Source organism: Patiria miniata, unplaced genomic scaffold (genome assembly GCF_015706575.1).
Source record: "Patiria miniata isolate m_02_andy unplaced genomic scaffold, ASM1570657v1 HiC_scaffold_30, whole genome shotgun sequence".
Classification (NCBI taxonomy): domain Eukaryota; kingdom Metazoa; phylum Echinodermata; class Asteroidea; order Valvatida; family Asterinidae; genus Patiria; species Patiria miniata.
In genome coordinates, this window is record NW_024037070.1 from 5,175,059 (window position 1) to 5,197,299 (window position 22,241).

Below are 22,241 nucleotides of genomic sequence, written 5' to 3' on the forward strand. Positions count from 1 at the left end.
CATAAAAATGAACCATGCTCCTGGGCACTTATAAAATTAATTTGAAAAAAACCCATATACATATAGATGAGGGATCTATTATTTAAAAAGACAGGTCATCCTACTCAGAATAATCTGTACGTAAATGGATCCTTGAAGTCAAACACATATTTATCACATTTCAAAATTGTTTAAATAAGTGGAAAGTGCAACACAAAGTGAAAAACGCGGCTTGCAATTCCATGTCAAAAATACCAATAAAGAAATGTTCTTTTTAAAAAGTGCAATTTGGTAAAACTTCAAGGCAAATGGCTCTCCTCGTATCCAACTGTAACTTCATCACTAAGGCACTAGGACAGCTTAAATTACTGTCACCACTACGTTAAATTTCTTCATAACAATTTACAAATTCAAATGTTTTTATGCAGGTGCGAAAGGCAATAAAAATTGTGAAACATGAAGCTGATGTTTTAAAATATCCTCCTAGTACGAAAAAAATGTTAGATAATTTCAAACGATAATAAGCAATATTCTATGACATTTTGTGTCGAGAAGATGCAAATTTCAATATTTAATTTCAGTAGTTGACTTTATTAATTATTTTAAATGATAAAGAACGGTGCAATTAAAAGTGATGTTAAAGGGTCTTTGTATACGTTCATTCAGGATTCCTGAACAAGCATACCTTATGTTATTCATAGGCGTAGCCAGCGGGGGGTGGGGGGGTACCCCCCCCCCCCCAATGTTTGTCAAGAGTGCCCTTTTTTCCTGAACAAGTGGCCTTTTTGTCCGAAAAAGTGCCCTTTTTCCCCGAACAAAAGTGGCCCGTAAAACGTAATCTTGCCATTTTTGCTTTCATCAGCCGTTTTAACACAGGTGCCTTCACCGTGTACAGGTACATTTCACCACGGATGTGCAAGTGCCCTTTTCAATAATTTTTACCCAACCAACAAAAAAGACCGTGCTACGCCACTGTTATTACCTCAAAAAGGCCGCTAAATGAATGTTGTAAAGCGGTCCTATATTTCCATGCCAGCAAGACACACTATATGTATTCTAAAACTTTATTTTTAATCGATTTAATATGTTAATTTTCTAAAATGTGAATTGAAAAAAAATAAGTGCAAAAGGCGATGCAAAATGTGAACTCTCACAATCGTTAACACAATACGGAAAAATGCTAGCAAATTTCAAAACATTTACATGTATGAGCAATTTTATGATTAAAAATTTAAGTTGTTTACCAGCGACTGTTTCTCTGGTGGCGTTTGCCAGTTCATCCACTATTCCTGAACGACCTTGCTTCAAAAGTTTCTCTCCGTTCAAGATAGATGTTTAACGATTCAGTTGTCTCGCAGAAGCGAGTAAAATGTTAATATTAGTTGTTTTTTTTCTCAGCAGAATTGAACTTTCTGTTACCATCTATTGTTCTGAACACAATCTCTCTCAAAACCCTCCAAGTTTTCCACCTTACTATAGCCACTTTTCTTACACCTTATAGCATTTTAGGACAACGTATTTGGGTTTCGAAATTTGAGCAATATTTGTAAAATACCATATCGCTTTTGCCGGCTTCATAGCGAGTGATGTCATTTAATTGACAGATCTTCTCTCCAAGGCTGACCTCCAAGGCGTCATCGAGGCTCATTCCGGCACGCCGAACCACACGCGATGACACCCTTGGTGGTGGAGACCTCGACGTGACCACTATTGGGATGTGAGGCGGCCATCAGCGTCGGTCTTCAGGCAGAACATCGATGGGGCAGCAAACTTATTGACACCAACAGGGTCGTCAGTAGACTCGGTATCGAATGGGTTGACAGTAGACTGCAGGGTATCAACTGGGTTGACAGTTGATTCGGCATCGAGTTCACAAATTGCGTGCAAGTCATGCGCGCACGGGAAATCAAACCAGATTCGGTCGTACATGCGCCAATATGCGCAATGGTCAGTGTAACCTCTAGGACAAACATGACACCAGTTAGGGTTCTCACACGGAGTATCATCGGAATGAAGCCATTCGCCCGGTGATGACGCTTCGAAACAGTTGATCCACAACTCTAACGCGTCCCCAAACTCTCCCATTACCATGCCAGATATGAAATCTTGCTCACTTACCGAAGTAGGGTACCACAAACTGCCTCTAACCTCAGAACAGGCAATTTGAGCATTTGCCCATGTCATTGTTTCGTTTGTCACGCAATATCCCATACCATTAAACCACTCCCAGTCAGGGCAGAATGCATCTGCTCCAACACCGACGAGTGCGATCACAAGCGACATCAATGTCTCCATTCCTGTAGCCTTTTCACCAGCAACAATCGACGTTCGTTTTTATACCTGTTGAGATTGTTCAAAATTTAATACAGTCAAGACTGTTTTTCGATATCGTATGATGTATCCGCTGGATCCAAGGATGGCTTTGATACAGGAAATTGCGACTGTGTTTCGTCTCTGACGACCGAACAACAAATGGAGAAACTGAGCACACCGCTTGGTATATTTCAACGGAAAAAAAATGTATAGGCCTACGCTTGCGCATCAACGAAATCGATAGCATCAATTAAAACTGAATTGCATTAATAACCTCGGCGGGGTTTCATTGTGCCATTTAAGATGCAAAATGATATTTTACTAAAGCTGATGTTACTGATGTGAATGTGAGTTATTTCCCCTTGAGGATCAAACCACTCACGAATAAAACCCAAAAACAAATAGTATGAAATCTCTCCTTTGACAATATGCGTTGTAGATGTGACACGTAATTTAAATTTCGATTCTTAATAGACAAACTTAAATGTTATTTCGTGGCAGTAGATACATATATCGATTAAGGTTTACGTTCATTGTTGAGGCGGCAGTCTCGATGCCTCGGTAAAATAAACCGATTGCACTAAGTGAAAGAATCATGAAACAGTGGTCAAGGTTCTTGACTTACCCACAGCGGAATGAAATGAATTATCACTGAGGTGTCGACATGAGTCTCTATCTATAAAGGCTTCCATGGAAACAAAGGTGGGGACATTTGGTAGCAGACTTGGTACCGACTGGGTTGACAGTAGACTCGGTATCGGCTCGGTATCGAAAATTCAACAATGTCAAGAAAACCTCAGTGGCTTTATGGAATCCTTTCTAATTGAACGGTCAACTTTCGTCTCAGGTCGGTACCGGCATGCATGCGACTTGCACTTAAATGAGGAGACATTGTCCAACCGGGTCGACCAAGTCCTCAGCATTGGCTGTGTTTTGATGCTTCTTTGTATTGAGGGAGCTCACCAAGCAATAAGATTATATAGGAGTTTTGTTGTGTAGTTTCCATGGTGATATCGGACACATATTTGGATTGGGCTGCCTGTCAATCATTCGAGGCCTGCGTTGTTGTTTGTTGGTATTGACCGACTCCATAAACACATCACTCACTGTGCCAATCTCACTTGTCAAGGCTGCATCGTCCGTCTCGGTTAAATGAGACACACATTGTCTGTTGTTACTTTGATGATTATTCCAAAAGCTGCATCGATAGTCTCCATAGAAACGTAATGCCAGGCAGTAATGCCAGAATTTGGCTTGGGGGTTCACAATTTTTTTTTTCCAATCTTTTTTTAATTTAATTTTCTTTTCTATTTTGCCTTAAATATTTGGCCGCAGAAAAAAAATTGTGTGGTTTTTTTTTTTTTTTTTTTGGGGGGGGGGGACATTTTGACGTTTGTGGCACCACTTACACCTCTGTTATACTACTCGGAATGTTTTTAACTTGATAAAACATTTTGGGGGGGGGGGGCTCAAGCCCCCGAGGCCCCCCCCCCCCCGCCCCCGGGTGCGCCACTGACGCCAGGGCTTACTGTCAATGTTCCCTGGCTGCATTGCAGATCGAGGTAAATGACTAGCGCCCCTTGAACAAATAGTTGGCAGAGCGCGAGGTTGCAGGTTCAAGCCCAATTTCTCTTTTTAACCAAAAAAACCCCGAACAATTGTATCAATATGACAGTATAAGTTTTGAGACATTATGCAAAGTAACCAATTGGTATTGCCATCATTCATGTCCACGGGTAATGGAATTTGAAACAATTAATGTTTCCTGTTTACCAAAAGAGGGAGCAGTGGGTCCACGAACATTGTGAAGCAGAAGGTAGAACCCTATAACAAAAATGTGCACCAACACAAAAAGACACCACATCAATAACACAGACAGCAATATTTGTCAGAACATGTCTTCAAATTGCCCATAAATTAATGGTTCTTTATTCAAAGTATTCACACCAAATATGACACTGATAAAATTTGAAAGATACATTTTCGCTACAGGAATGACATTGTGAAGAATACATAGAATTAATCTATCACATGATCTACCAATTTATTTCAATAATCTCGGGGCCCAAAGAATTACCATACCATTCCACCAACTATTTTCTAGTCACTGAGTTGAAAAAAATAAAAAAATAAAGTCTTTGTCCAATGAACAGTACAGCTGAGTAAAATCAAATCTGTAGTTCAGTAACAATTTAGCTTAATGTTGTTTTACCCTTGCTGATTTCAAGTTTCTTTCCGAGAAAAAAATACATACCTTTTTCAAAATTGCTATTTTTCTAGCAATATACAAAAGTTATTCACTTCTGAATGATAATCAACAGAAAAACAAGTTGGACAATGTTAGCAATTGAATTTATTGAATTATTACTTTATTACAAATTTCGAATGACTTGCTCCCCAACAATAACTGCGTTCTCACAGTCTCGATGTGCCCAGAATTAAAAAAAACCCGTTTTTTTTCGGTTGGAATAGAATATACAAGTTTAACATTTATTAAGATAAAAACCCTCCAATTTGTTGAAGAAAAGGGGGATACAACTGTAAGACTGACACCAAAGTACGGATACTTCGTCGAGATAGTGGACCAGAAAATATTGCCTGAAAGCCACAGGTCCACTCTCTCCACATTGAAAAAAAAATAGGCCTACCTAAAAACTAGATACGGTTAAATGTATGTATTACCGTAATTAGTGATCTGCTTGATACCGGTTTTGTCATTAGCAAAGTATTGGTTATTTTATTTTATTTATTTGACATGATCTGAAATTAAAGTGAATTACTTTTGTAGACAAAATGAAGAGGAGTAAACAAAGAAAACTTATTTTATGGCTCTGCCGGTGAGTGACGGGAATCTTTTTCCTTTTGAAGACTTGGTGCCTTTCCATCCAGTCAGCCTAGAAGTCGTACAAGAAAGTCCCGGTCACATATGCCTGGTTGTACTTCTGGTGGGCCTCTTTGCTGTTGAGGACGGCCTTGACGGTCGGGTTGGCCACCATCCGCTTGTAGTAGGCGTCCAGAGCCGGAAGCTTGGTCTTGACGGCGCTCATCAGCGAATCGGAGGCCATAGTTCGCTCGTTAAAGGACCAGGCATTGAAGTCAACCATGCTGGGCTGCTGGCCTGTACGTGGCAGGAAATCAAACGATCAGGAAATTCAGAATGAAGCTCACCGCCCGCAAAACAAGAAAATTAATTCCTGGTAAAATATATGCTGCACCCCACAAAACATGTGACTGATGTACGTACACTGCCAAGATATATTTAGGAAATTGCAGTAGAAATTATGCATTGTGCTAGTCCTGCTCCCCATGTGATATACTTTTTTACTATGTCTTGATATTTTTGATGTTTTTTGTTCAACCCTAAAATTGTGTCGTCACAGCACATTCTTTTGCTAATTTCTTTTTTTTTTAAATGGCCCATTCAGATAAAGATTACCAACTGCACCTCCCAGCACTAATACAAAATACAAGGCTCACGAAGGAAGTAAAATATAAAATATGAGTTCTATTTAAACACAAAAGTCCTTTTGTGCCATTATGGGCAATGAAATGAATGCTGGTTTTTCAGTTTCCAAGTTAATTTTTACCGCCAAAGAACGGAGTTCCTCTTTTCTTGAGCTCGGCATCAAACAAGGTCATGGCAACCAGATGTTTTGTGGCTGCTTCTTTGTTCTTTTCTCCAGACATGACATACCCGAAGTATGCTGGAATCACCTGAAGAGTCAAACAATCAGATGACAGTTTTTTTAACTTCTTAACAACTTGCGGCCGAAAAAGACAATTTTGGGCCGAAAAAAGACCATTTTTAAAAAAAGGCAACATAGCTCGCCCAACTGTGAAAATTGCGTCAAACACCACAAATACTGACTCTTGAGAGTCATTTGTACATTTTGTAGAATACTTCTCACCATAACTTCATCAACACTCTGAGGCCCCGCCACGGAGAGAGATTTGATACAACGACAGGCCATGTGTGGCCAAGTTCAAGTTCAAGTTCAAAACGGTTGACAGCTTGAATTTCTTTTAAAACAAAACCACCACTGCAGCCAATGGGGTGCAGGGGAGGCAACTTGGGAGGTGACTATTTGCCTTTTGGGGGGGGGGGCGACGGTTCAGAAATTGAAAATTCTAAAAGTAAAAACTGTACAGCCACCCCTCCCCTCCCTTCCTCCGCCACCTGCTACTGAAAGTATTTTTATGGGGGAAAACAATCACGGGTTACTCTTTTGTATTATATTCCCCATTTTGATCCACCCTGGACTGTGTGTGGCCTAGTGGTTAAGGTTCGTGACTCATGACCAGAGGGTCAGGGGTTCGAATCCAGCTGTTGACCATATGTTGCGTCCTTGGACAAGCCACTTCACCCCCACTTGCCTCTCTCCACCCAGGAGTATAAATGGGTACCGGCATTAGCTGGGGAGTAACCTGCGATGGACCGGCATCCCATCCAGTGGGAATATGAATATTCGCAGAAGTTTCATGCCAAGGAAACCGGAGATAAATGCCGGCCTGATGGGCGATATTGGCTTTATTTTGAGACACGCTGAAACATTGGCTATAAGTCGTCGATCGGTAGGATATATATTAAAAAACTATTCAAATCTGTCATCAAGGAAAATGAGGTCTACGCTTCAGTGACAGGATTCGTTTTTCCCTTTCTTTGGGTTGGTGGGGGATTCTTGTAGACTTATTCTCCCAAATGCCTTCACACACACACACACACACCCACACCCACACATGCAGACTTGTTTCACATACGTAGTGTGGACTTACCTTTCTTTTCGTGTAGTTAAGGAACACCAGTGGAAAAACCTCATTTTTCTCAAACTGTGAAAACTCTTACAACCCAATTTTTTTTCAATGATTCCCTTTAGTGTTTCTCTTCATTCTGCTACTGATAAACCTAACCCAAAAATGCCTCTAAACCTGTTTTCCAGAAATGGGGAAACACTGTGTGGACGTGGGCAAGTCCACACAACGTCGGTGCTACCTACATTATGTGGACGTCTTTTGTTCGGAAGTCCACACTGCGTATGTAAGACAAGCTCACACCCACACACAAAGAATGCTTCAAGCCCACATTTCCGAATTTTTAAAGCAAATATACAGCTGAAGCTGAACTGAAACTTCATCAGGTTAGTTGTTCAGTATCCTTCATTAGATTTTGAACACTTGTGTTGCTTCAAACGAACAAAATGCACAAATTACAAATGATGGACTATATCTTTAATAAGGTTTTAAAAATCAACAGGCTTTGCAGAAAAGCCTTTTTTGCCACATTGCAGAGGAGCTAGAATTCCACTCTGATTCAAATGTATTCAGTTTAAAGAAGATTGGTGTAAATTTTTATCCAATCGGTGGAAGGCGTTTTAGTTAATTGTCAGGAGGAAAAATATATGTGGTACACGAGGGACACAGATTGAGATAGTTTCTATAACAAAAAAAAAAAAAAAAAACACCATCCCCAACAAACAAACCAACAGCCCAACAAACAAACAAATCATAGGTACCTTTGATGAAAAGGCTTCCATGAACATCTTATCCTTGGCCTTATCATACGGATCCTTGGGGTAGAGAGGCGGGTCGGGATACACCTCGTCCAGGAAATCGCAGATGATGTTGGACTCAGAGATGACTTTGCCGTTGTGTTCGAAGATTGGGACCTTCCCTTCCGGCTCTCGCTCGAAAAGAAACTCCGGCTTCTTCTTCAAGTTGCAGTTGATCACTTCATAACTTGGGTGAAAAAAAACAATTACAAGTAAATTTGATTCATTTTGCCAGACAGATTGACTATGAGTGCAATTTATTATGATGAGTGTAATTTATTATGTACCGGTGTGATGTTTTATTGTGTTTGTTAATTGTTTTTTTTTTTAGTTGTTTACTTCTTCTTCTTTTTTAAACGAATAGCCTAGATGAATAATGATTGGTGGACTGTTGACCACGCGCCAACAGTCTATTCCACCGTAAAATATAAGTTTTTACACTGTCACACTGCATGTATTACCAATCAAATAACGAGAATTCAAACAGGCGCTGTATAGAACAAATAATGCATGTTTCACATTCGTGCAATGGAAAGAATAAGTTCATGAGGTGACGGAGATGGAATGTTCCACTCCACTCGACTTCACCTTGTAGAATGGAACATTACATTTGTCACCACATGAAATATATTCTATTAAATGCATTCATCAACGTTTATTATTTATAAAGTATCTTACTCGATTCCCTTGGCCTTTAGAACCAAGCGAGCGCGCTGTGCAAATGGACAGTACTTCATGCTGAAGAGACGAATGGAGCCATCCTTTAAGGCTGGCAGAGGCTGACCTGTACACATTATCAAAATAATTGATAAATTAATCAAAAAGATTATGCTCCTGTTCATTTAAGGCATTTAATCCCCATCTCCTTTTTTTGAAGGATGTGGACATGCTGTGCAATTTGTCTTGGACAGAATATTGCAATCTGACGCCACTTTTTTCTTCATATTATCATCTCAATGAAGGTCATTCATTGCAAATATGATAATAAGACATGAATCTGGGACTAAGAAATATTTCCAATTTTGTTAGGAAATACTTATGAAATTTTCTTGACTCTCCATAGACTTTGTACACAATCGCAGAAGTGACGTCAGGTTGCAACATTTTTTCCCCCTTTGTCTTTACATGAATGATATAGCCTACCTTATGAGTCTCAGGTAGTTGAAGGGAGTCTTGCATAAGTTGCGTTATTGTACAAATGTTTAGTCCTGCCAGGTCATGCATACAAAACCACTGCCCTCAATCTGTCTCCACCTTAACGCAATATGTCCATTGAAGGTCCGTCGCAAACAACTTCTTAAGGGGAAACACTTTTATGGAAGGCGTGGAATTTTGCATTTTTTCCCCGAGAAAAGGGCAGTCGGCTTTGAAAATCCACAAGTTTTAAGAGAAAAATACATATTCTTCAACAACAACAACAACACATACAGACCATGTTCTCATGATTTAAAAGGATAGCTGTGTGAATTAAAATTGTGAACAAGTAGGCCTTTTAGGTCAAAAAGGGTAAATGTATCTTGCTTACCAGCTTCTAGGTGTTTTTGTGACATGATCGCTGTTGCTTGGCTGTGCTGCTGACGTTGACTGCTTGATGAAGACACAAGCCTTCGCTTGATATAATTAATGAAAAATTTGTTGAGTCGCACCAAAAATGCCTTGTCACAAAGAAAACTGCAGACTCATTCAAATTCGATTTACCACTCTTTTATTTCACTTGTTAAATCTGACCGCAGCTTGTCTAATAGAATTTCAAATGTCAATTGAAACGTTCAAAGTCCGTCTAACAAAACTTGACCCATCAATTTTTTTTAAACAGAATAATGTAGTTAATTATTACAAGAACAATGCCAGTGGCGCACCCTGGATTTGGCTTGGGGGCTAACAAATTCGTTTTCAATTTTTTTTTGTAGAACTTTGAATACAAAATGTTGCCCAAATTTTTTTGGCCGAAAAATAATTATATATATATATATATTTTTTTTTTTGGGGGGGGGGATATTTTGACGTTGGTGTGGCACCATTTACACCCCTATTATACTACTTGAAAATAAACCACATACATATCACCACGGTCAAATCGTTTGACTAAAAAATTGACCCCACAAGAAGAAAATAATTGATAACCTCTTTGGAGGGGGCCCCGATGCCCCCCCCCCCCCTTGGGTACGCCACTGAACAGTGCATGAAAATTAAAGTGCACGATAGCTTTAGCGCATTTAAAAAAAAACAAAGTGGCAAGGAAATGCTCTCTAAGCATTAAAGAGGACATATGAACTCTGAACTTTTGAAGTAGAGCCATGTACTTTTGGGTGGGGGGGGGGGGGTACTCATGAAGAAAAGCTACCAGCAGAATTCTATAGCGCTCTCTGCTGATACTTGTGGAGCACATGTTATGGAAGTAGACCTTGAATAATACCAGTTGCCTGTCAGTTCTAGAAAAGCAGTGTTAAAGCTGTCTTTCAACTACATGTAATATTACAGTAGATGGGTGCACTGAAGTTGTACCAATGAAGGTTTTCGAACCCTGGCGAATGTAGACTTAAAAAAAAAAAAAACATCAAAATCGTGAATTTTTTTGAAACAAAACAAAACAAACAAGAAATGTCATAAAATGAACTGACCAATAAACAGATTGTTATTCAATGTTTATATCATGTGAAAGAAGTTTATTAAAACCGGATAGGGGCCCGGTCACTGATAATGGCCCGAGCAGAATTCCTATTTGTAAATACATTTCAGTCAATTTTCCAACGATCTGTTCAACAGTTTTACTTCATGTTTGGAGAAATACCCATCCGGCCTATGTCTATGGTATGTGCCTCGCGGGTAATGCTAAAAATCTCCTGAAATGGAGACTGGCGCACAGCGCATAGTGTGCGACGGGGCGCAGAATGCAGCGGTGTAAAACCACCCATGTGATGGGCTCTCAACCAATAGAATGGGTAAACTGTCTCGGGAATTTATGAATACAATTTGAAAGATACAAAGTGACACCCACGAAAAATACATTGACATTGTAATAGATTTACAACCAATCTATCAAGATTATTTAATAATAATTAGGCCGTAAGAATACAATACTGCTATTTTAAATCCCTGATTTTTTTTAAATCAGCTTTTTATAGTAAAAATATGTAGATGACCCTCAAGTAAGGATAAAACTAAATCAATTTTGCCATACAGGCTTTCAATCATTTTCTGGGCAACTATCTTGACATTGGAAAAATACTTACCCACATGTAAAAACTCAATTATGGTTAAATCTATAAATTACCCATAGTTAGAGATCTGTTGATATTGGTTTTGTCATTAGCAAACCATGGAACATGATTAGTAATGTTTTACAAATTGCTTAATTGTAGAAACATGGAGAAGAGTAAACAATCATGGTGACCGTTTTAGCCGATTTTTGGCTAACTTTGACAGAATTTTTGTTCAAAAACGAGTTTGACAGAAAATTTGACAGAATGGATTTATTTGGTAGATTTCTGGCAGAAAAACAGCAAATTTGAACTAAAAAGTGCACATTTATTTAATAAACCTTCAATCCTTTCAAACAAACCACAGGATGGCTGGTCTAGGTGCTGAGGTTCACTGGGAAATGGACTTCGTCGTGGCCGGATCCACGTTTTGCCCGAAATTTACCAAAATGAACAACATCTTTATTTGACTAGATTGTTTATATGTAATTTGAATCTTAATTAAGGCAATCCTACAAATCTGCATGTAATTTTAAGTGTTCATAGTGTATTTCGAGTAATTCTGGGGAATTTGGCAGATTTTTGATAAATCTGACAGATTTTTGATGCGCATTTAGCAGAATTTGGCTCTGACCTTACGGTCACCCTGTAAACAATGATTTTAAAAAATTGGATGATTTTTATAGCTTTGCCAGTGAGTAGCCCGAGTCTTTTTCCATTTGAAGACTTGGTGTCTTTCCATCTAGTCAGAAATCGTACTGATAATTGCCGGTCACGTAGCCCTCGAAGAACTTCAGGTAGATCTCTTTGCTGTTGATGATGGCCTTGACGGTTGGGTTGGCCACCATCCGCTGGAAGTAGGCGTCCAGGTCCGGCAGCTTGGCCTTGATGAGGTCCATCAGCGGGTCCGAGACCGCCAGGCGCTCGTTGAAGGGCCAGGTGTTGAAGTCCACCATGTTGGGCTGCTGGCCTGTAGCAGGGAATCAAGAGGTCGGGAAATTCAGAGTGAAGCTCACAAAAGAGAAATTCTTGGCAAGAAATATATGTTGCACCCCTCCCGCCCATGTCAGATGTCATCTTCAGGAAATTGCAGTAGATATCATGTGTTTTGTCAGCCCCCCCCCCCCACCCCTTGTGAAATTTTTAGTGTTTCTAAAAAAAAAATTCTTTCATTGCCCCTTAAAATTATGTCATTATAGCACCCTCTAGGTCAGCGCATCTGTAAACAACTATTCCGGCCAGGCCCCCCCCCCCACCTCTTGTGATATTTTTAGTGTTTCTTAATTTTAGTTTGGATTTTTTTCTTTCATTTAACCCTTAAAAGTGTGTCGTTATAGCACTCTCTGGTCAGAGCACATGTAACTATGCCGGCAGAGTGCTGTCAGAGGCTAATGAACAAAAGAAAAGAACAAGTCTCGGCAAGAAATATGTTGCACCCCCCCCCCCCCAAAAAAAACCATGCAACTGATGTCAGCTGTCATCTTCAGGAAATTGCAGTAGAAATCATGTGTTTTGCCAGCCCCCCCCCCAACCCTTTGTGAAATGTTTAGCGTGTTTTTAACAGTTTCAGTTCTATCTAGACAAAATCATGTTTCGTGATCAAAAGGTTGTGAATGGTTTTCTACACTTTTCTCTAAAAGTGTAACATCCACTGAGCTAAAACTTCAACAGGTTAGGTTTTAAGCATTCTTCTTTGGATTTTAAGTGGTGCTATTAAGATTGCAGGAAACGCAAATGAACCTATATGCCTTTAAACAAAAAAGCCCTGTGTGCCATTACGGGCAATGAAATTCATGTTGCATTTTCAGTTTGCCAAATTTCTTACCGCCAAAGAACGGAGTTCCTCGTTTCTTGAGCTCGGCATCAAACAAGGTCAGGCCAGCCAGGAGTTTTGTGGCTGCTTCTTCGTTCTGCCCTCCTGACCTGATTGCCTGGTAGAATGCTGGAATCACCTGAAGAGTCAACCAATCAGACGACAGTGTTTTATTTTGGGCAAAAAAAAATTGTTTTTTTGAAAAAGGCAAGATATCTCATCCATTTGTGAAAATTGCATCAAACACCACATATACTGACTCTTAAGAGTCATTTGTACAATATTTGTACCATACTTCTCACAGGCCATGTACAGTGGCCAAGTTCAAGTCCAAAACATGGTGTGAACAAAACCATGGAGAGCCAATGACGAGTATACACAGCCACAGCTGGAGACTCAGGAATGCTTGATGATGGTTTAACCCGTCACCCGCCCCTGTGAATATACATTGCCAGATCGTGTTTACACGTCCTGCGGTGTTAACTGGTTAAAGAGGACTGCATTCTGCCCTTGGCAGGGGAGGCAACTGTTCCCCCCCCCCCCATTTGCCATTTTTTTTGGTCAGAAACCCCCTCCCGGCCTCCCCCACCTGCTATTGACAGTATTTTGTACAGAAACAACAGACACGGACTTCTTCTGCAAAAGCATTCACAAAACAAGAATGCTTCAGGCTTCCCTAAGTTTTTAATGCAACAAAATACCCTCCGCGGTGGGATGAGAACAAAAAAGTGCTGTCCCTTTTGCTTAATTTTTGAATTACTCCGAAACTTTTTGATCAAATAATTTTCATTTTTCACAAGTTCTTCATTCAAAGGTAGCCAAATGACTCGGTGAGAGTCGTCCCCCATAGCGTATGTTGACCCTGACAATCCTAGCTCCTCTGACAACCACCTTATGTCTGTGTAAGAAAATCCCAGTGAGACTAGCCGACCTCATCTGCGGCACATACAGGTAGAAGGATATTTGATAACACGACAGACAGGTTGGAGATGATTTGAAAGAACAAAAAAATAACTACCTTTGATGAATAGGTTTCCATGACGATCTTATCCTTGGCCTTCTCAAATGGATCCTTGGGGTAGAGAGGCGGGTTGGGATACACCTCGTCAAGGAGATCACAGATGACATTGGACTCGATGACGACTTTGCCGTTGTGTTCGAAGACGGGGACCTTCCCATCTGGATGTCGCTCCAAGAGAAACTCCGGCTTGTTCTTCAAGTTACAGTTTATCTCTTCATAACTGGTAAAAAAAAAAATCAACTTCTTTTGATTTATTTTCTGGACATGATTGACTATGAGCATAAGTCTGTTATAGTTTGGTCATCTATGTTTCTGAACCTACAATATAACATTACCACAAACTGGGACTCGATAATATAAAATGTTGACCGTGTTTCAGTCAATGACAAGCCCATCACAAGTTCGATGACAAATAATTTTCACAACTCCAACCACAAGCAAAAGGTGAACAGTCACGTTTATGCAGTGGTTACTTTCCTCGCCTTCCATTTAACCAGTGTAGGTGAAGATCACAAAGGATGGAGTGGAAGGACTTACAAAGGACGGACAAATATTTTGGAAAATATATTTCCAAAAATAAAAATTATCTATGCAAATTGATGTTTGTCTTTAACTTACTCGATTCCCTTGGCCTTTAGAACCAAGCGAGGGCGCTGTGCAAATGGACAGTACTTCATGCTAAAGAGACGGACGGAGCCATCCTTTAAGGCTGGCAGAGGCTGACCTGTACACATTATCAAAATAATCGATAAAAATGTTGAAACAAATCGTGTTCATTTCAGTGGAATCCACGTTTTGAACGATGTGGTTACGCTGTGTAATTGGTCTCTTTCATGAAAGATATGAGGATGTTCTTTCTTATGTTAATCTAGTAACAATGAATACACAAAAGGTTTAATCATGCCTATCCATGCCATAAAAAAACATTGCCCTCTGACTCTGCCTTAACGCATAAGGTCTATTGATGGCCTGTCACAAGCACTTTCTAATTACAATCTTCTACTGGGAACTTTACACTTTTTTTGCTTAGAAAATTAAAAGCTGGTTTTGAAAATCCACAAGATTTAAGAAAAAATATTATATTCTACAACAGTTAACAAACACCATGTTCCCAAAACGTTAAGGGATAGTTGAATCTCTGCATACGCCAATATTGATGTTAAAACTTCGCCTTGGAGGCCATAGATTGGAATAGCTGGTCATGCTATTTTCTGGTTGTAGTAGGTATTGTTGGATAAATGTTGTTTCACATTAAATTTTGCTAAAAAAGTGACATAAAATTTAAATATAAGTGAAACAAATCAAACTCAACAAAAGATGATGGTTAATTCATATTTCACACAAATGTCAACATGTCAAGGAAGAACATGAGCCCTACAATTCGCAAAAGTCAAACACATTGCAACACATCACAACTACAAATTTCTTCATGAGTGTTTCGTGATGACAAAGCCGCTTTGCTTATGCATTTGTGCGACGTATTATTGTCCTTATCATCTTGGGAAAAATTAGTTCAATATGAAATAAACATTCAGATTTTAGCTTTTCTAAACACTAGGCTTAGTAAACTAATCTTGATCTGAATTGTTAAATTGAGAAAAGATGGCATGAACTTTATTATTGAAATTAATGAACTTTGCTATTCAATGATTTTTGGGGGACATTTTCAAAGGGTTCACTGTGCACTTTAGCTTGAGTAACTCCAGCTCTAATGCCAACGCGATAAGCATTAGAGCTGGAGTTACTCAAGCTATGTGCACTTCGAAATAAAATCGAAAAAGCACGCCGAAATAAAATTTTTTCTAACTTTATAACAGGTAGGCCTAGCTAGGCGAAAAATTCCCCATTGGCCGTGTAACACGGATGGGAATGGGGGCGTGGGCGACAAGCGCGGCGCTCATTGGTGGACGTGCCCGGCCGGGCCCGTGACGTCACAGAAACCACATGTCAGGGATTCGTTTACGCACGCACGCACGGCCTGTGCAGGCACGTACGGCCGGTGCATTCCGAGCCGCGGAGAACTTCGCACTGTCGAGCGGGCTGACGTGACCTGCTGACTTCCCGCAAGTTTATCACGAAATAGATTACGGATTTTACTCAAACAATTGCCATTTCCAAGGCGTGTTGATAGTTGCAAATTGAAGTATTTTAAGTAAGGGAAGTCCTCCTTTCATCCCAGGAAATTCTGGTTAAAATAGGAGCATTTTGTAAACTATATTTTCTAACTCTTAGTTGTCTAAAATATACAAAGAAATGACTCGGGATACAAATTCAGAGACATCAGAGACTCGTTTTTAATAGAAAAGTTTGGCCTATGTTCATTTTATTATACGCATGTTCGTAATACCTGATATTTTGTGTATTACAATTTGGTTTTGTTTTGGTTAGTATACAATTCACTTGGAAAAATAGTGGAAGATCTCTTGACCCAAACACTCGAGTTATACATTTAAATCTAAAGATTGTTTATAAACTCTTTTCACAATAGTGCTTTCCTTGCTGTCCATTCCCAGGGCTTTATTTTTACCAAGTGCATTATTGTAATTGTAAATTTTAGCTTTTTTCAATAAACATTCAACCCGTTTTCTATGTGTATAGCATTGTTCTTGTGGTTTCGACCGGTACCTGAATAATTAAGACTGAAATTTAACCTACATGTACAACACGTAAACAGCAATGTGACTTCCCTCCTCAATAAACAGCCCCCTTCACACCCCACTCAGCTCAGCAGGATTAAGGGAAACAATGGCAGGTTCAAACCTAATTAAGATACGGCTTAACCCATTGCACAGCCTCCAAGAAGCTTAGTTTTCTCTCGTATAACGGTAAGTTTTGAATTACTTGTATTAGTTTGTGTAGTCATGTAAGCTCTTCTCTTTGAATTGTTATGCTACCGTCAAAATGGGGAGCGATAAAGACAGTTTGAAATAAAAACTTCATGTCGCACGATATTAAAATATTTTTTTGTTAAAATTGGGTGGGGAAAACTATTCATTAATAACGGCAATGTATTAAATGTTGTCGCTGTCACAGGAGGCACGCTTCCACCTCTTCATGGCGCTGCAATTTCAGGTGACGTATGTAGAAACTCTGGACCGAAAGACGACATCGCGACAAGGGCACGACACTTCCCGCCAACCTGAAAAAAATTTAAAATCCATAAAATAATTGGTAAAGGGTTTGAAGGTACAGGTCGCCGATGATGGTTAAAAAGCAATTAAGGGTCTATTAATGTTTTAATTTGTATAAGGCTCCCTTAATTTACATCTCTTCATCTGTCCTTAATAAACTTTTAAAAGTGAACAATATTCAGGAATTCCAAATTCCTAAAAAAAATCTTAAAGAATCCGGAAATCAGAAAAAAAAAGACAAAAAGTTCCTAAATTAAATCAGGAAATCCTGACCCCAAAAAATTCCAAAAGTTTTTACAAGAAAAAATCCTGTCAAAAATGCCTGAAATCAGGAAAAATCCACACAAAAATTCTTGAAATCCTGACAAATCGCACGCCTGGATTATCAAATCTGAATCAGTATTAAATCTGAATCTTGCATTTTCATCGCTTGCACGAATGTCAATTTACATTCAACAAACCGCACGTGCATGTACCGCGCCCGCGCCGCCTAGATATAGACTGTACGCGTCGGGGTCAGGTCGTATATGTGTAACGGCCACGCACGATTTGACGTACGACGTACGCATCAACGTCGTCGTCGCCATGCATATTGACGTGGCGCACTCAATACACTCAACCCCCACACACAAAACACGTTGCATATGATTTTCCAATGATTAACGAACACCTTCAGCCAGTGGCGCGGTTTCACACTAAAATCGCAACAAAAATATGACCTACCAAAATTCAAATACCACCAAGGAATCCGCGAGTTGTTGCGCCTCAGGTTGACACCAAAGAAATGGAATATAAAGTCGAAGAAAACCACGAATTCATACGATTTTGGTACCATTCGAAAGATCGTCGTGAACTCTGTCGAAGTGGAAACGACTCGAGGTACAGACGTGAAGCATGTGCGCATGCGCAACAGTTTCATTCATGAAAACTGCCTTTTATGGTCAGTATGATGACGTCATATAATGAGATCGCTGTGACGCCCTCTCGCGGCCGTTCCGTGCCAATTCATGTAGGGTATTTTTCGCTGTGCCTAGATAAACTTGTGATGCATGAACGGGAGTGTTTAGAACTTGATGAAATTTCACTTTATGTGAAATTAGGCGAAGTAAAAAAAAAAACATGTTTAGCGTCCCCGCCCGCTTTCTTTTTAGAGGCCGCCTCCTTTTTTTTTTTTTTTAAAAAGACAAAAATTGATAAATTTTAACGATCTCTGACGAAAGAAATCGTATTTTTAGACTTTTATACCGTGTATAAAGCTGTGGAAATAGTCAATGAGTCCAAGTGGCGGCCATTTTGAAAAAAGCTGGTAACCATCTAGAAAAATAGCCCGGCCGCGTTGTCTTGAAAAATGTGTCGGGCGGCCATTTTGAAAAGAAAAAAAAAGAAAAAAAAGGGCCTCCTCCTTCCTTTTTGTCAAAGAGGCAGGACGCTAAACATGTTTTGTTTTTTATTTTGCCTTACAGTTAAAACTTTTGCTCCAGCTCGGCGCTACAGGCGAAAAATCAAAGTGCGCCACATAAGGGGCCGTACTTCTAGTTCTAGAAGTAAGAAGCCTTCTAATTCTAGAAGTAAAGGGGCTGCGCCACGTTAGAGTACACAATAATGTGCATTGCTTGTTTTTGTCATACCCGGGCATAGACCAGTGAACGTGGCTTGTCCACAGGGCTGTCCTGGGCACTGACTCGCTCACCGGCTTCGAGGTGTTTTTCTGACATGATCGCTGTAGCTACGCTGTGCTCCTGCCGATGACTGCTTGACGACGACACAAGCCTTCGGTTGACGTTATTAAAGAATCTTGTGCTGCGCCAAATATGCCTTGTCACCGACAAAAGTTGCAAACTCATTGAAGGTACTCGAATGGGGTCAACTTTAGGCTTAGCAAGCTTGGCAAATCTTTGTCATAACATGTGACATGCACGTGACCGATGAGCGCCAGCTGGATGAAAGGACGCCCTCAACAAACTTCAATTTACACGCCCTCAACTTAACTCTCTGTTCGCTCGTTCGCTCGTTCGCTCGTCCCCCCCCCGCAAACTGGCGGGGGGGGGGGGGGGGGTACCAAATCCATGCATAATTCATGTCATGCATAATTTTAACGTTTAAAACACTAGATTGTTACGATCATATTATATTTGTAGCTCCACGGTTTCTCACGCCATTCAAACTACTCATGCTACACATCGTGAAAACTAATTGCACGAAATTTCAATTGAATCCATTTTGTATTTCTTGAGTAGTTCATCGGAAACGAGGTTGTTCTTTTTCTTCACTTGTGCAGCATCCGTATTGATGCGTTGTTGAGACCACTATTTATGTGGCGCGTCCTCTGTTATAGTGGTCTCGATCTCCACCACCAAACCCGATTTCGGGCCAACAACTCAAGAAATACACGTTACATTAAAATGAATTTTCGTACACTCATTTGTCATGATGTTTGGCATCAAAAGATTTCATTTCATAAAACAACGTCAATTAATCAAGCTATTATGACCGTAACAATACAGGATTTTGTTTGCAACTAATACATTCCTAATGGAAGTCAACATGGATTTTTAACGTTTAAAACACTAGATTGTTACGATCATATTTTATTTGTAGTTCCACGGTTTCTCACGCCATTCAAACTACTCATGCTACACATAGTGAAAACTAATTGCACGAAATTGCAATTTAATCCATTTTGTATTTCTCGAGTAGTTCATCGGAATCGAGGTTGTTCTTTTTCTTCAAATGTGCAGCATCCGTTTAGATGCGTTGTTGAGACCACTATTTATGTGGCGCGCCCTCTATCATAGTGGTCTCGATCTCCACCACCAAACCCGATTTCGGGCCAACAACTCAAGAAATACACGTTACATTAAAATGAATTTCCGTACACTCATTTGTCACGATGTTTGACATCAAAAGATTTCATTTCATAATAAAAACGTCAAATTATCAAGCTATTATGACCGTAACAATAAAGGATTTTAATTGCAACAAATACAATCCTAATGTAAGTCAACATGGATTTTTAACGTTTAAAACACTAGATTGTTACGATCACATAGTATTTATAGCTACACGGTTTCTCACGTCATTCAAACAATTTATGCTACACATCGTGAAAACTAATTGCACGAAATTTCAATTGAATCCATTTTGTATTTCTTGAGTAGTTCATCGGAAACGAGGTTGTTCTTTTTCTTCACTTGTGCAGCATCCGTATTGATGCGTTGTTGAGACCACTATTTATGTGGCGCGCCCTCTGTTATAGTGGTCTCGATCTCCACCACCAAGCCCGATTTCGGGCCAACAACTCAAGAAATACACGTTACATTAAAATGAATTTTCGTACACTCATTTGTCATGATGTTTGGCATCAAAAGATTTCATTTCATAAAACAACGTCAATTAATCAAGCTATTATGACCGTAACAATACAGGATTTTATTTGCAACTAATACAATCCTAATGGAAGTCAACATGGATTTTTAACGTTTAAAACACTAGATTGTTACGATTATATTATATTTGTAGCTCCACGGTTTCTCACGCCATTCAAACTACTAATGCTACACATAGTGAAAACTAATTGCACGAAATTGCAATTTAATCCATTTTGTATTTCTCGAGTAGTTCATCGGAAACGAGGTTGTTCTTTTTCTTCAAATGTGCAGCATCCGTGTTGATGCGTTGTTGAGACCACTATTTATGTGGCGCGCCCTCTATCATAGTGGTCTCGATCTCCACCACCAAACCCGATTTCGGGCCAACAACTCAAGAAATACACGTTACATTAAGGGAGCGTCTCATAAGTCGGGAACGTTCGCGGTCCAATGTACGTTCCGTTGGAACGCCAGGCGTTCCATTGGCGTTCCATTGGGAACGTGCTGTGTTCCCAATGGAACGCGGGTGCGTTCCGCGCAATAGACCGCTTGCAGACGCGATCGATAATTGACGCGCGAAGGTGCAAACACCATGTTGTGGGACAAAATGTGCATGGATAGATATACGCTTGTCCCAAAACATGGCGTCGCGCGACTTCGCGCGTCGATTATCGAACGCGTCTGCAAGCGGTCTATGAATGGAACGCACCGATCTGCGGTCCAGCTGGAGCGGGGAGGGAACAGCGTGTTCCCGTCGGAACGCTGCACGGCGGGGTATTCGCAGTCGGGTATACGTACGTTCATTTTTCGTAATATTGCAGGCCTCGGAGTCGGAGTTAATTCAACGACAGATTTTTCTGACAATGTGTGTAACGTCAATGGTAAGCTCCGCTTTTATCGTTCTATTTTAGTTGGTAAATTTATTAAATGGTAAAAATATAAAAAGAATTGTTCTTGCACCAGCATACTTGAACGTGAATACGCAATCACCGTTGCGATTGCATGTGATGTGAGGTCGGGGCTACCGAAATTTCACCACAGAAACGACATTTACATCTCCATCAACGTTCACTCGTAACTTGTGTTGAACTAATTACCCAAAACATCATAGGAATTTCACAATCACGTCCAAATATTACCTGTAAATCCTCAAAAAACAAGAAAAACCTACCGTTCAGTGACTCACGGGTTGCCGGGGATCGGGACGCCATTTTTCCTGACGCAATACGGGCAAATATTCTAAACTGGTTCATCGTGTACGCGCTATACTGGGAACGTTCCACTGGAACGCGCAATAGAACGCGTATTCCCAACCATTCCGCTGGACCGTTCTCGCAAAGGGATCGTGCCGTTCCAACGGAACAGTGGCCTGTTTCCAATGGAACGCAGAGCGTTCCTGTCTGGGAACACGTCCGGGAACACGCCGTTCCAATGAAAACGTTCCGAGCGTTCCGACTTATGAGACGCTCCCTAATTGGGGGATACAATCGGAGCACAATCATCGTGAAAAATGTTACCCTTGACCTCATTAAATGTGCCATCTCAACGGAAGGCGCTGTAACGAAATTACAGAAACCCAAGTTTACATGTTACCTCAACAAACTTATTCCAATCAAAGGTACGCCGTGATTACAAATTACAAAATATAGGAAACACCTTGAAATAACAAACTTACTACGATTCAAACCAAAATAAAATTAGTTTATCTTGCCGCTACAGTAAATATTGTCAAGACACTGTCTGGCAATCTTACCTCGATATGGTACTGCCCATACGTGTGACCCTGCATGACTTGTGATTGACTCGACTTCATTGACTGCTGTGATGTGGGACTGGTGCTGCGCCGGCAATGTGCCATCATGCCTCATAA

The 22,241-nt window shown here is 40.2% G+C and overlaps 2 protein-coding genes and 1 long non-coding RNA gene across 3 annotated transcripts; all 3 read right to left on the reverse strand.

Moving 5' to 3' along the window:
- Positions 1-4,185: 4,185 nt before the first annotated feature.
- On the reverse strand, positions 4,186-9,744 carry LOC119739253 (glutathione S-transferase omega-1-like). Its single transcript, XM_038214112.1, has 5 exons — positions 9,364-9,744; positions 8,517-8,622; positions 7,803-8,025; positions 5,880-6,006; positions 4,186-5,410 (listed from the first exon to the last, which is right to left on the reverse strand). Exons 1-5 carry the CDS (start codon positions 9,386-9,388, stop codon positions 5,187-5,189), a joined length of 705 nt encoding a protein of 234 aa, XP_038070040.1. The 5' UTR covers positions 9,389-9,744; the 3' UTR covers positions 4,186-5,186.
- Positions 9,745-11,395: 1,651 nt separating this feature from the next.
- On the reverse strand, positions 11,396-18,918 carry LOC119739252 (pyrimidodiazepine synthase-like). The gene is made up of 5 exons (XM_038214111.1): positions 18,694-18,918; positions 14,491-14,596; positions 13,870-14,092; positions 12,864-12,990; positions 11,396-12,008 (listed from the first exon to the last, which is right to left on the reverse strand). The coding sequence occupies exons 1-5, from the start codon at positions 18,845-18,847 to the stop codon at positions 11,785-11,787; spliced, it is 834 nt and encodes a 277-aa protein (XP_038070039.1). The 5' UTR covers positions 18,848-18,918; the 3' UTR covers positions 11,396-11,784.
- Positions 16,143-18,036, reverse strand: LOC119739254. The gene is made up of 2 exons (XR_005272549.1): positions 17,727-18,036; positions 16,143-17,011 (listed from the first exon to the last, which is right to left on the reverse strand). It is a non-coding gene; the product is annotated as an uncharacterized LOC119739254 (long non-coding RNA).
- Positions 18,919-22,241: the final 3,323 nt, after the last annotated feature.